This window comes from Balaenoptera borealis (assembly GCF_965194805.1).
Source record: "Balaenoptera borealis genome assembly, chromosome: 1".
In the NCBI taxonomy this organism is placed as follows: domain Eukaryota; kingdom Metazoa; phylum Chordata; class Mammalia; order Artiodactyla; family Balaenopteridae; genus Balaenoptera; species Balaenoptera borealis.
In genome coordinates, this window is record NC_138860.1 from 94564742 (window position 1) to 94579187 (window position 14446).

The following is a 14446-nucleotide window of genomic DNA, read 5'->3' on the forward strand; positions in this document are numbered from 1 at the left end:
TTAAAAAAAAAAAAATACTGCTCCCAATTAGGCCAACTGAAAACAGCACTCAACGAAAAGCATCCAGAATTAGTCAACAGCAAACACATAATCTTCCATCAGGATAACGCAAGACCGCATATTTCTTTGATGACCAGGCAAAAACTGTTACAGCTTGGCTGGGAAGTTCTGATTCATCCGCCACATTCACCAGACATTGCACCTTCGGATTTCCATTTATTTCAGTCTTTACAAAATTCTCTTAATGGAAAAAAATTTCAATTCCCTGCAAGACTGTAAAAGGCACCTGGAACAGTTCTTTGCTCAAAAAGATAAAAAAGTTTTGGGAAGATGGAATTATGAAGTTGCCTGAAAAATGTCAGAAGGTAGTGGAACAAAAGGGTGAATACGTTGTTCAATGAAGTTCTTGGTGAAAATGAAAAATGTGTCGTTTATTTTTACTTAAAAACCAAAGGAACTTTTTGGCCAACCCAACTTTGAAAAATGGTCACCATATAATTGTGAGTGGGCACACTTGTGGTTAAAGAGTTTGGAAATACATTTGTCTTATTTCACTAATTCTATTATGTTTTCTTCCCTTGTTACTTCCAGATCCTTGCTGTCTCTCATGCAAAGAAGAAAATCTAGGAAACTTAGAGAAATACATAATTACTAATTGAATAGATAATACTTTATGAGTATTAAAAGTCTCCTACTTTGAGTATTAAAATATTGGTATCTTGTAAATGTTTTTAAAGTTCTAGAGTAAAGGAGTAATTACAGATTTTAAGACAAGTGAAAAACTTAACTTTTTTTTGGTCCTTTTCATAGGTTCTCCGGGGACATAAAACTTTCCTAAATGATGCTTATAATTGGGAGTTTTTGATCTGGGAATCAGCTTTACTACTTTTCTTACTGCGCTTAGCCTCACTGGGGTCTGAAACCAATAAGAAATACAGCAATGTCTCAATATTACTTACCGAACAGGTATTGATTGGTCCTTGACAGTTTGATTCAGTGGTTAGAGATGGTATAAGATTTCTGCAGACGATTCAGGGTTGAGTCTAGATTCTGTCACTTTCTAGCTATATGACCTTACACCTTACAAGTCACTTTGCAACTATATAATTGTTTCCTCTTTATAAAATGAGGATATTATCTTTCCCACCTGCTCCCAGGATTGGGTGCTACTTCATAGTATAAAAATTATTTTTGTTGGTGGTAATGGAGCATGCTTTTAATCTCATATTCTGTGTCAAGTATTAGATCTTTAGAGTACCTGTCATTTAAGGATGTTTAATAAGCTCCTTGACTTTCTTCTCTATCAATCAAATGCTGAATACATTCAGTGTTTGGAAAATACTTGCTCTTTAGTATGTGAGTAGATATTACAATTGAGAAATGTTTCTTATAAATACAAAGTAGTATACAGTTTTTTTTGTTTTTAATTTCATGTTTATCCATAAGTTTTAAATAAAAATACCTAATATCATTAGATTTTTTTTTTGACCTTAGAATTATAGTGGAGAATTCTTACCATAAGGGGAAAAACAAGGGATTAGTAAATTAAAAGCAGCTATCTTCTTCCATTCCATGAATGTTTAATGAGGATGTTAGATTATTTGGGGGATACCAAGATGAATAAGATATAGTTTTTGAACTCAAGGAGTTTACATTTTAATTGCTATAATTAATATAAAAGTTTGCATTGTTTTGATAAATTGCTTCATTGTTATTTTTTCTTCACTAAATAGCTTTTCTTTGCCATATGTGACTGATTAGGGATGGGGGTTTGGGTAGGTGGCATATGTGTTCTGAAGAAAGAGCCACTGGAATTTTGAAATTTATTTTACTTGAAAACATTGCCCTCAAAATCTGCCATGTTGAATGCAATATATATATCTATCTTTTCCATGACATTTGCCCTAATCTCTATTCTTTGCCATATGTGACTGATTAGGGATGGGGGTTTGGGTAGGTGGCATATGTGTTCTGAAGAAAGAGCCACTGGAATTTTGAAATTTATTTTACTTGAAAACATTGCCCTCAAAATCTGCCATGTTGAATGCAATATATATATCTATCTTTTCCATGACATTTGCCCTAATCTCTATTCCTTCCCTTAGATTAATTTATATCTTAAAATGGAAAAAAAGCCGAATAAGAAAGAACAGCTTACTCTAGTAAACAATGTATTAAAGCTATCCACCAAGTTGTTGAAAGTAAGTAATATCCCGTGATACATTTTTACTACCACTTAATTAAATCAGTGCTGTACTTCTTGGAGAGGACCCTAGTAACAGATAGATGCTGTGTAGATTCAAACTACCAACTTGATAGTTTGGGGTTAATGACTCTATGAGAAAAAGTTTCCCAACTTACTACCCAAGTTCTAGTGATTGCTGATGTCTGTCACATTTTAAAATTACATTAAAAAATCACAAATAGCATATCGCTTGAATCCACCTTTAAAAACTTAGCTAGTGGAAAAGTAGGTGAGAGTCCATTACAGGCATTAATTAATTAATTAATTAATTAATTTTTAATTTTAAAATTATTATTTTTAATTGAAGTATAGTTGATTTACAATGTTTCTGGTGTACTGCAAAGTGATATATATATTCAGATTCTTTTCCATTATAGGTTATTACAAGATATTGAACATAGTTCCCTGTACAATGCAGTAGGTCCTTGTTGTTTATTTTATATACAATAGTCTGTATCTGTTAATCCCAAATTCCAAATTTATCCCTTCCCCGCTTCCCCTCATTACAGGTTTTTTGAAGGTAGCTATTGAACATTAAGGGAAGAGGTTTTAAGCAATCATCCTCTCCCAAGACTGAAAAAAACAGTCCAGAAATCACTGATGGCTGTTATGAAACCATGTATTTCATCTCAGTTCTTTCATGTTTTTGTAGGAGCTGGACACACCATTTAGACTCTATGGACTGACAATGAATCCCTTGATCTACAATATCACACGAGTAGTTATCCTTTCTGCTGTCTCAGGTGTTATAAGTGATCTTCTAGGATTTAATATAAGAGTAAGTGTGATTATCACTCTTTAGCATCTGCCTTAGTCTTAAAACTTATTGTATATAGTAATCTTTGTTCTTCCCACTGTGTGTGTGTGTGTGTGTGTGTGTGAGAGAGAGAGAGCGAGAGAGGGAGGGTGGAAGGAGGGAGGGAGGGACTGGCATGGAAATAACTCTTGAGGTAGAGAAATAGACATTTGAAATAGACATTCAGCTTAGGTTTTCTCATTTTATGCAAGTACAATAGATCGTGCTCTTGAACGGAACAAAAAAATCAAGTTTGAATCTCATGTCAATTTAATAGCGTGGGCTGTGTTGGCCTCTGATCTAGGGAAATGTACAGAGGTAGAATGAATGAAAACCAAAAACCCATGAACTGCAGTATATCTTTTTTGATCCTGGAAATTGTTAACGGTTTTTTCTCTATGATATTCTATGGTTGCTGTTGTCACAGTTGGTACTTTTTTCTTATGTAAATGGTTCTTGGTTTACATGTAAGTGTGCCTATCAACCCCACCTATTTGTCATAAAACTAACTATTTTGGTGATTTTCTTTTCTTAGCTGTGGAAAATTAAGTCATAAGCTGAGTCATGTGCCCGGACTTTCTCCCCTTGCTGGCATCAGTGCTTAACCCATTAAGGAAAGAGATGACTGCAAACCCATGAGACACCCACCTGCTTGTTCACACGGAGAGGTGCCCTCAGCTCTACCTAATCTAACGAATGGTGTTTTCAGAGGAACAGAGCCTTTTCCAACTGGGTGTGCATGCTAAAAACCTGTATTTTCATGGTTTTCAAATAGTATGAATAGTCAGGAGACTGAAGACTGTTGTGTTATAGTAACTTAAGGACAACTTTTTAAGTTAAGAAATTTATTCTGGGCATTTCAGTGCTGTGACAGTTATATTTATTGGAAATAGTCTTTTGGGTAACTATGGCAGATGCCCAAAGCATGAAGCAAAATCCTTTATTGGAAATATGCAAATTCAGTACTTTTCTATTACAGTCTATAGAATTGGAGATTTCATTTCTCTAGCAAAGAGAGATCAAGTTTAAACTATTTTAGGTTGAACCTGAATAAAAGAACTTTATTGCAGAATTTCAGTTTCTAGGCTTTTTTGTTGTTGTTGAAAGAAAAAAATAACCTTTTAAACTGTGATTTTCTGTTAAACTGTGGAGAAAATTTTAATTAGTTTATAATTTTGAAGTTAATCCTAATAACTGTATAGTTGTTGGTGAAAGAGTCATGCATGTAATATGGCATGTAGTTCAGCATGAGAAACTTAAGTCTATGCACCCTCATCCGTGTCCACCAGAAAACACGTTTTCCATTTAAATCATCTGAGCTATGTTTCCCATCACACTACTAAGTGAAGCGTTCATAGTTTATCTGTTGTGAGACTCAATGTATTTAACCCTCAGTATAATCTCATGTCCTCAGTGTCTGTACTGAGCCAAGCTATGCCACTGATGATTTGGATTCTCTTATCAGTATCCCCTGTTACACATACATGCGTATACATATGTTAATGAAAACTCTAATAGTCTACATTTAATTCCTGCTCATTAAGTTACCCACTTTGAAGAATCTCTCGAGGCAAATTGAAAGCCCACATTTTAATGACAAGATTTTGTGAATTTTTAAATGGAAATAATTAGGAAGCTTAGTTTTTACATGTGAAATGTGTACATGCAAAATCAGTGTATCATTTACACATATCCTAAGATGCAGGAAGATTTTTGAGGTTTAAAGATGAATTTCTTGAGTCCAGGAATTGAGGTCAGACCTTTCTGGATTCATATCCTTGGCTCTGCTATTTATTAGCTTCGTAGTCTAAGGCAAGTTACTTAACATTTTTGCATCTCAATTTCCTTACCTGTTTAATAAGGATAATAACTACCTAATAGTGTTGTTAAGGTTAAATGAGATTATCATGTAAGGCACTTAACATAGCATAAAGTACGTAGCCCTTAATAAATCCACAACAAACATTTGTAATTACTGTTTAAAACCCTTTAAAAATCTTTTGCTGATAGATTCCTAACTGTGAAGATAGAAACATAGGGGGCAAGATTGCTGAACTAGAAGTGGATTACCAAAAATTTGCAGCCATTCCAAATACTGCGTGAGAGTTACAATTCTTTTTAAAAAGTAAAACCCCATTATAGTGATTTACCTTTGGAAGGAACTGATCTGTAAAGGCACTTCAGTGTCTCAACAGATGGCTCATAGAAATCATGCTTTAACTATTTTCCATAAGGAACAAGAGCAGCTATCTCAAATCCAGGATTGAGCTGCTCAGTGCAGATTTCGGATGAAGAAAGCTGATGCCTTTATCTTTTTCTCCTACAAAAAAAAAAAACCACTGTTCTATTTTTATTTGAATTTTTCACACAGTGAATTCTGTAGCGTAAATGCAGTGCTCAGAATAGTTTACTCTTGTGAGTTGTTTCGATTATGGTTTTGATGGTGTATAATTTGTTTAAATGATTTTTCAGGTGGGTAAAATTAACTGTATGGGTAGCTGCTTATGTCGGAAACTTGGGAATCATTTTTCACTCTTGCCTTTCTCATACCTCACATCCAGTCATCAAGTCTGTGAGTAATTATCTTCTAGATATTTTTCTAATCAGTCCATTCTTCTCCATCCCCACTTTCACCACCCTCATCTAAGTCAACATCCTTTGTTTTTGAACAAGATTCTGCTTTTCTGCCCCTCTCCCCCATGCCCACCTATTCATCTCAAAAGTTAATGTGTCTTTTCTGAAATGCAAGTCTCAGTCTCATCGTTTAGAATCTATTAATGGCTTAGTATTACTTTGAAGGTAAAAATCCAAAATCTTTTTAGCAAGGTGTATAGTCCTACCTTGTTGAGAAAGATTTTTGAATCTTTATATTTGAAAGATGTTTTTTCTGGGCATAAAATTCTAGTTTTAAAGATGTTGCTGCTCTACTGCCTCCTGGATTGCATTGCTTCTCACAAGAAGTCTGCTGTCACTGTCATCTTTGTTCTTCTGTATGTAATGTCTTTTTTTTTTTTTTTTTTTAACTCTGGCTGCTTTTAAGGTTTTTATCTTTTTTCATTGAATTTGTGCTATTTAGTTATAATGTGCATTGGTGTAGTTGTCTTCATTTTTTGTGTGTGTGCTTGGGATTTGTTGCACTTACTGGGTCTCTGGATTTTTAGTTTACATCAAATTTGGAAAAATTTTGACTGTTATTTCTTAAAATAAGTTTTCTATACCCCAGTCTCCCACCTCCTGAGACTCCACATGTTTATTAGGTTGCTTGAAGTTGTCCCACAGCTTACTGATGTTCTGTACATTGTCCCAGTCTTCTGTTTTTAATTTCTATTAAAGACAGAAGACTGGGACAACTATTTCTATTGCTGTGCCTCAAGTTCACTGACCTATTCTTCTGCACTAATTTGCTGTTAATCCTACCCAATGTATTTTGTCTACAGAATTTTGATATTGCTTTTTCATTTTTTTGTATCCTCATGTCTCTCTTTAACATGCTGTTTCTTTTCTCTATCTTGTTTTTATAATATTTATAATAGAAATAGTAAATAAGAACATTGTAACAGCTATCATCTGTGTTATTTTGGGGTTTGTTTTTATTGATTTATTTTTCTCCTCGTTTTGGGTCATATTTTCCTGCTTCTTTACATGCCTAGTAATTTCTTAATGGATGTGAATTTTTACATTGTTGGGTGTTGGGTTTTCGTGTGTGTGTATTCTTTTAAATATTCTTGAGCTTTGTTTTAGAATGCAGTTATGATACTTGAAAACAGTTTGATCATTTCAAGGCTTGCTTTTAAGCTTTGTTAGGTGGGCCAGAGCAGCGTTTACTCTGGTGCTACTTTTCTCCACAACTGAAGCAAAATCCTCCTGAGTCCTCTACCTGATACCCTGTTCATGATGATGTTTTTCCAGTTTGACTGTAGGAACATGAACCCTTCCCAGCTCAAGAATTTTTGGCCTGCTTCTTTTTGGTGGTTCTTTTTTCCCTGTTGGGTATTTCCTTGTGCTGATCAATACTCACCTGAAAACTTGAAAGGAAACCTCTGCACATTTTTGGAGCTCTCTCCTCTCTGTGCAGCTGTCCTCTTCTCTCTATGCAGCTGTCTTCTCTCTGGTACTCTACCTGCCAATTCTAGCTGTCCTGGCCTCCCCAAATTCTTAACTCTCACCTCCTCAACTCAGCAAGGCTGCTTGGTTCAGTTTGGGTTCCCGCTTCCTATGCCACAGCCTAGAAACTGCCTCTAAGTAATCTGGGCCAACCATGGGGCTCACCTCATTTAATTCCACTGTCTTTTACTGCCTGTTGTCCAACATCTAACACCCATTTTTTCATATATATTTTTCCTTTCTTTTTTTTTTAAGTTGTCTGAGGTGGGAGAGTAAATGTTTTTCCCCCCTTAGTAAATAGAAAAAAGTTTACTCAATTGCTCAAGCCAAAGGCTTAGGGTTTATTCTTGGCTCCTCTCTTTCCCTCCATATCTAATCTACCACCCAGTCACGTTGGTTCTGTGTTTCCACCGCTAACAGACTGAGCCTCCTTTGCGCTCAGCTGGATTACTGTGCTGACCCACTGTTCCCTTCCCATTCTTGCCTCTGCAGTTGGTTCTCCACAGCCACGTGAGTGACCTTAAAAATATGGAGACTATATCATTCCTACTTACATCTTTCCTGGCTTTCCCTATGCTGGCCTCCAAGGCCCTTCATTATCAGGCCTGCTTCCCTTTCCAAATTCCCCTCCTCAGTACCTGACAGCCACACTGGCCTCCCTGTGTTCCTCCATTATACCAAGTTCTTTCTTATCTCAGACTGTGCCTGGAATGTTTTCTTAAGTTCTCCCCTGAATGGCTTCTCAGCTGTCAGTTCCTTAGCAGGACCTTCTCTGAGTTAAAGTTGTTCCCCATCTTATCCTTGTTATCAGTTATATATGGTCCTGTTCATTTCCTTCATGGCACTTATCAGAATCTGATTATCTTATTTATTTTTTGCCTACTTGTTTCTGTCCTTCCCCACTAGAATATAAGTCCCTTAAGGCAGGAATTTTGTTGTTGTTGTTTTTCACTCCTAGGTCCCCAGAATGCAGAAGAGTACCTGACCCCATAATAGGTACGTAATATAAATGCATAGAATAAATGAATAATAGACCTCAAGTAATTTACTGTTAATGTAGTTTTTTTGTTTTTTCTTCTGTTAGGATGGAAGAGTTGTACTCTCAGTGCTTCATTTATTCCTGTATAATAATTTCTAGGAGATTGGACTTTTGTTTTGATCTCCCAAAAGGAGTGATGCTTTAACATTTACCTGGTACTGAGAAATTAAATAAACCAAGATGTAAAAATAGAACTAGATTAGGCCATACATACATTTAATTGAAATAATAACCATAGATGGATAAGAAAAATACCTGTTCAGCTACTTTTATAATTTGTATTGGGAAAAATTCTGTCTCCTAAAATCGCTATGGAGGTATGACTTCACACTTCCTAAATATGTACATTATGCCTCATGTATAATATAAACATTTTGAAAAGCTGAATAACCAAATACTTGCCTAATTGGGGTATGGTTTTCTTAACTTTCAGAGACAAGTAGAAAAGTTCTAAATACCAGGATGTCCTCTAAAGTGTAAGCTTACGGGTCTGTGTTTTTATTTTTGGTTCATTGTATCTAGAGGTAAGTGAACCTGTGAACTGTAAAAATAACCCTCTTTCAAATTAATGAAATTCATTTTCAAAATTTTTTAGTCTACACACTCTATAATGGGCCAAATGGGTCTTACTCCCAAATATAGTGTATGATTTGGAATTATCAGGAAGTAAATTCATTAAACTTAATCTCATCTATACAGCTGTTGACTAGTTTGGTCATTTAAAGTAATCCTTTGCTTCTTGCAGTTATTAATGCCCATGTTGAATAATGAAGTTTGATTTTCCAAATGTGCAATAATTCCATTCCTTTCCTGCAGCACACTCTGAGCCTATATGCTGTAATAAGGTATTACTCAAGGTAACAAATAGTTGTTGTTTATTAAGGACAAAATAAGCCTCTTGATTTGCTATAAACATTTGCTAATAGTTCTGCTTGACTTTAATGCAAACATTGGAAAATAGACAAATAACCACAGGATTCTTTGGAAAAATATAGGTTCAGGCTAAATTAAAGCACTTGGCTATGTTTTTGTATCTTAATGTGTATGTGAGAAAGGTTCAGAGTTCTTTGGCAGAACTCTACTAAATTCTACTCTTGATAAGCCTTCATACTCCCTTCTTACACTTAAGGCTCTACTTGCATAGAAACTTTGAAAACAGATCCAAGTTAGTGGATATCTTAAACTAATTCAGTCAACTGAAGCAAAGATTATAGAGTTCATGTCATAATTATGGCGTGCTTTAAACCAGTCATTGTATTGCTGATAAACCTTAATAGCATAAGCAGTAAAGAGCTGCCTAAATAAACAAATCTGTTTGTTATTGTTTAAAAAGCACAAGTAGTTCTTAGCACTGGAGCATGCCAGGATGATGTAAGAAGTTGCTCTGATATATTCTTCACGCCAGACTGAATCATCACGTTTTGTGACTGAAGTCTGTTTACACCAGTGTTCCTTAGTTCCTGGAGCTCACTCTGGACTAAGCTCGAGCTTAAACACATCTCTGTGGAGGTCGGTAGTTAAGACTGTCACACAGTTTAACTAATTTGAGTACTCCTTGCTTTCTTAAAACCCAATTCTCTTTGAATGTTGGACACATTAAACATGAAGCTCTTCATTAGTTCACTTCGAAAAGCATTTGACTTTTTCTACATGAGAATATCTGACTATTAAAAAAGGAAATAACCAAGGTATGCTCAGGTAGAAATAAAAAGCCACATGCTTTTCTGTGTCCAAGACTTCTGAAATAGGAGTTGACTCTGTGCAAATGCTACTTGGCCCCAAAAATTTAATGTACGAGGGTTAGAAGACAATATTATAGGCTCTTACTCACTAATCATATCTCTAGGGAGACAACGTGATAGCATCCCAGAACTTTTTTGCTGTTACGACCAGTAAGAAAATATGTCCACTAAAACAACAACGAAATGATTTTGCTGCCACTCTGCAGGCTTTGCTACAACAAACACACATCTCCATGGTGGGGCTCAGGGTTTGGAGTTTATTTTCAGTGTGAGTTCAGTAATGGCAGGCGGGAATTGATTTTTCAACTCAAGAGGAGTATTCAGTTAACCATGGTCTTGAACTAGGTTTTAGGCATTATTCATACCAAGAATTTCAGTGAAATCAAGTCAAAATACTTCACTCTACAAGTACAACCTAGAGTAAATAAAATGATTTAAAAATAATGTGAAATGCCATAGTCTGATGAAATAGAGTTTGTGACCGTGTGGTAACTGGACTTACACGGCTATGTCCATTAGAAATGTCTGATGACAATTTCCAATAAGACAAGTCCTTTTCTTTCCCTGACAGTGTAAGAAAGGATTTTTGGGGGGGTAGCAAATTATTTATGCAAAGCTATTTTCCTTACAGTGAAAGGTATTAAGTAGGTATAATGATATTCAACTCAAACTAATTTTGAGCTTTACATATAGATAAAAATGTATAGCTATACAGGTAAAGTCGTCATTGTAAGAGTCTTTCTGATTGTAGGACTTTGAATATTTGTTACTTGTAGGGATAAAAATCTATTTGAGGACTCACATCATGATGAGAATTAGCTCCACAAATAGAAAAAGCAACACTACATAAACCTGACAGTAAAAGAAATGCAGGCCATGAACTGATTTTTTTCTTTTTTTTTTAATATCTATATAAAAAATAACGAGCAATTTACAGGTCTCTTTCTCTAATCAGAACCTCAAGTGTATATATAAAGGTACTGTACAATATATAAACATTTACAACCAGTACATCCATATTTTGCTTAGCATTCCAAGGCCACATTGCTAAGTCAGTACAGAATCGGTACAGTGACAGGTTACTTAGAAAGGAAAGAGCCACATCAGACTGACAACAGATGACATCAAAGTTATGTCGCAGTTAACAATAAAAATTGGATTTTTATCACTAATTGTGGACTATAGGGAAAATAAATCATTTCTGTGATACTAAATTCTTAGCATTTATCAAGCCTTCTAATTCTTCTCTATTCAAGTAGTTACAATAGGTGGGTAAATATAGTTCTGGATGAAAAGGGGATTTCAGAAATCTCACTCTGGGAAGCATGTCTTATCTACAGGGGCTGATTTAGTTGTTATATTAAAGAATTTCACAGTCAGACTCTGAGAGGGAAGGACCTGGACATGATGTGTTTCACAATAACAAGATGAACCCAGGGTGACAGAACAAGTGTGTTCAAATACTCCAGAAAATGGTTTTATTCTGAGAATGTTCCTTTATTTATAGATGCTACTGAATGCTGCTTCCGGGGGCTGAGAAACCCGGATCTATTTTATGGAGCTAAAAACTGTCTCCACCTTCCAACAAACAAACATCTTTAATTAGACTTTAAAAAAGAATTCTGAAAATCTGTACAAGCTAAGCAGATGTTTACTCTCCCTTTCTTGTTTGTAAATAAGTTAATGTAGCTAGATATTAAAATTAAATAAGATCTAGCAAGGACTGTCTACCACGTTTGTTCTCACTTGCTTGTGAGCCGGTCTCACACAGGTTCTGCTTCTCAACATTCGAACTTGTATAGCTGCTGCCAGATGAGTTGGTACCTCATCTGGCAATGGACCGTGAAACTGGTTTCATGATTAAGTCCCTCTTCAAATATGTATTATGTATTAATGACTAATGACTTAGTAGTTGGTTCAACCAAGATATCCAGAAATAGAAATTTGGTAGTTTTTCTTCAAATAGCAATAAGCAATATTTCCACATGCTTCTTTGTGGTTTCATAATAAAATAAATGAAATAAAAGGGTGATCTGAGATGCTATAACACATTAGGGTTGGATAACACAGCAGGAGGTGAGCTCTTAATCGACTGAAGTGCTTTCTCATTTGAACATTCATTTGTAAATAACATCTTTTAAACAGTTATTTGAAATACCTTATCCGGCCGAATTAAAATAAACAGCCATAAGAAAGTCAATATTTGACTGCATTTTTTTTTTTTTCTTTCCAGTAGTGATGTTTGAGAGTTTTATTTTTAAATGGGGACCATCAGTAAGCTGTTAGGAGGGGCAACTGCCATCTTTAATGATGAGTTAACAATCTCTTCTTCTGCAAGGGCTCAGATATTTCTCTCTGTAAACATGCAACATGCTATTGAGAATATCAACTTCCAAGCCAAACCTAGTTTTTTCATTACTGTGGAAATATCTGAGTGAGAAGGATAAAATAGACATGATACGGTAGATAACTTGGCACAAAGATAAAGTGAGTTGTGACCACGTTGTGACCATCAACATGTCATTTGTTCAGACACTCATGAAGACGAGCTGGGCGGCCTGAGCCGGGCGTGTCCGATGAGGGTGTGGGTGCGGCTCCTTCCTGAGCGCAAGGCGTGCAGCCAGCCAGGGGGACAGTGGGTTCTTAGCAATCCTGCAGGCCCCTCATGCAGCCTAGGTAACTTGATGCTCAAATTAAAATGTACTTATGTGTATTTCAGAATTCCTGAAAAAATGATTTTGGGGGGGGAGGGGAACACTGCTTTTTAGTAGGAAAAGATTACAACTTGTTTTTCTTTGTTTTATACTAAAGGTCACAGTCGCTTCTCGGCCACCCCAGTAGTGCCTGTGGCTCTACTTGCACTTGGCACCTTCCAAGGCCCTGGAGTTATTGGTGTTTTCTTAGCTGGAGAACCGCTTTCAGGTTTGAACCCTCCACTCTCTTTGTTTTTGTCAGCTGCCTCTAGTTCTTTTCTTTTGTGATCTTCTATTTTGTTTAAAACCATTCTTTCTTCAGGTTCCTGCTTTGGCTTCTTTTCTGATATTTTGACATTTTCTCCTGTTTTATCTTTACTAGAACTTGTTTCTACTAAGGTTGCTTTCTTTCCTTTTTCATTTTCCGATATAGCTCTACTAGTAGTGTTATTTGTCTTTTTGGACGGAAGAGACTTTTCATCCATTCTCTTGCTGTTTTTCTCTGGAGACCTGGTTCTGTGTTTTCCAGGCTGACTGTGATTTGTATCTTTCCTGACAACACCTGACCTTTCTTTCCCATCTGACATCTGCTCAGCGTTGTTGCTCACATGGCCCCCTACTCTTTGGTTCGCACTTGATTGGTCTTTGCTTCCTTCAGTTTTTTGCTGCTTCTTTGGGCTTGAAGACTGTCCTCTGCTTTTTCTGCAATGATCTTGTCCAGAAGCTGCCCTGGTGCTGATCTGACTACTTTTATTCTCTCCTTTCCTGGGGCTGAGTGATCGATCTCTGGGTCTTCTTTTGGGGTCATTTTTTAGAGGACTGGGAATCTTTTCTAAATGTTCCTCTGAATATCGACTGGCTGACTTTTCGGGACTAGCAGATCTGCCTCTTGGTGTGACACCATTTTCTACTTTCAAGAGATTTTTCTTATCACTGTGCCCATGACTGTTGGGTGGATCCCTTTTATTCACATTTTTATGGAGAAGAGACTGATGTTTTATATCAGACTGATTTTCATTTAAAGTGCTTTTCTTTTCAGGCACCATGTCCCTTAATTCTTCTGCCTTTTCACATATCTGAACTCTCATCAAAGATTCTTCAATTACTGGCACACGAGACTCTTCAAATATGGAAGCAGAATGTGAAGATGGGTGAAATGGTGACTGTTCATCATAAATCACATTGGAAGATGAAGGGTTATTAATATTCCAATCACCTAAAAAAAGTGATTTGAGTAGAACATTATTAAATTTTAGAATTATAAATAGGAACAATTAAGTTTTGAATTTTTTGATAGCCATTTGAATTTTACTGACTGCTTAAACAAACAGCCTGAGTATTTTATAAATAAAGTTCATGTATGTTTAGATCTCTCTCTATAAAGGCAGACGTATACAGACAGCTATACTTGTACCTGAAGGGTAGGTTGTTTTATATATACAAAATAATAGTATTCATTTTTCCAATTACTTTTGTATAATAGGTACGATAATATATGATGTGTAAATTCTTTATAAGTAGCAAAAGCCCAATAAAAATCTTAAAAGAAATAAATAATAAAATTGGACCAAATTACCTGGTCCAAGCAGCTTACTAATTTAGCTATTATTGATGGATATAGCTTAAGGATTTGCCAAAGTCACTAATAAAGGAGACCAAACTGTGGTAACCAGAATGGAGTTCATGGGCATTTGTAAATAATTTTCTTGCTTTAAGCTGTCAAATTTAATGTCAAAAGGAAACTGAAAAGTGCAGAAGATAGAAGTAGATGTATTTAATAGCATCATTTTTCATTAAAAAGAAAAAAAAAAGAAGGAAGTGATTTAC

General features: G+C 35.7%; 2 protein-coding genes across 7 annotated transcripts in view; one reads left to right on the forward strand and one right to left on the reverse strand.

The window, feature by feature from the left end:
- Positions 1 to 4113, forward strand: part of PHTF1 (putative homeodomain transcription factor 1) — a 61592-nt gene extending 57479 nt beyond the window's left edge. For 4 of the 6 annotated variants that reach the window (XM_082379858.1, XM_082379859.1, XM_082379857.1 and 1 more), the window contains 4 exons: positions 811 to 966; positions 2106 to 2201; positions 2898 to 3023; positions 3577 to 4113. In XM_082379858.1, the coding sequence (XP_082235984.1) occupies positions 811 to 966; positions 2106 to 2201; positions 2898 to 3023; positions 3577 to 3597 (399 nt within the window). In that variant the 3' untranslated portion in view covers positions 3598 to 4113. Of the gene's footprint in view, positions 1 to 810; positions 967 to 2105; positions 2202 to 2897; positions 3063 to 3576 lie in introns of those variants that run through there. The other 2 variants (XM_082379855.1, XM_082379856.1) reach the window with 1 other exon arrangement.
- Positions 4114 to 7376: 3263 nt separating this feature from the next.
- MAGI3 (membrane associated guanylate kinase, WW and PDZ domain containing 3) overlaps positions 7377 to 14446 on the reverse strand; it is a 262383-nt gene continuing 255313 nt past the window's right edge. The window contains 1 exon segment of the mRNA XM_082380631.1: positions 7377 to 13835. Within this exon segment, the coding sequence (XP_082236757.1) occupies positions 12739 to 13835 (1097 nt within the window). The 3' untranslated portion in view covers positions 7377 to 12738.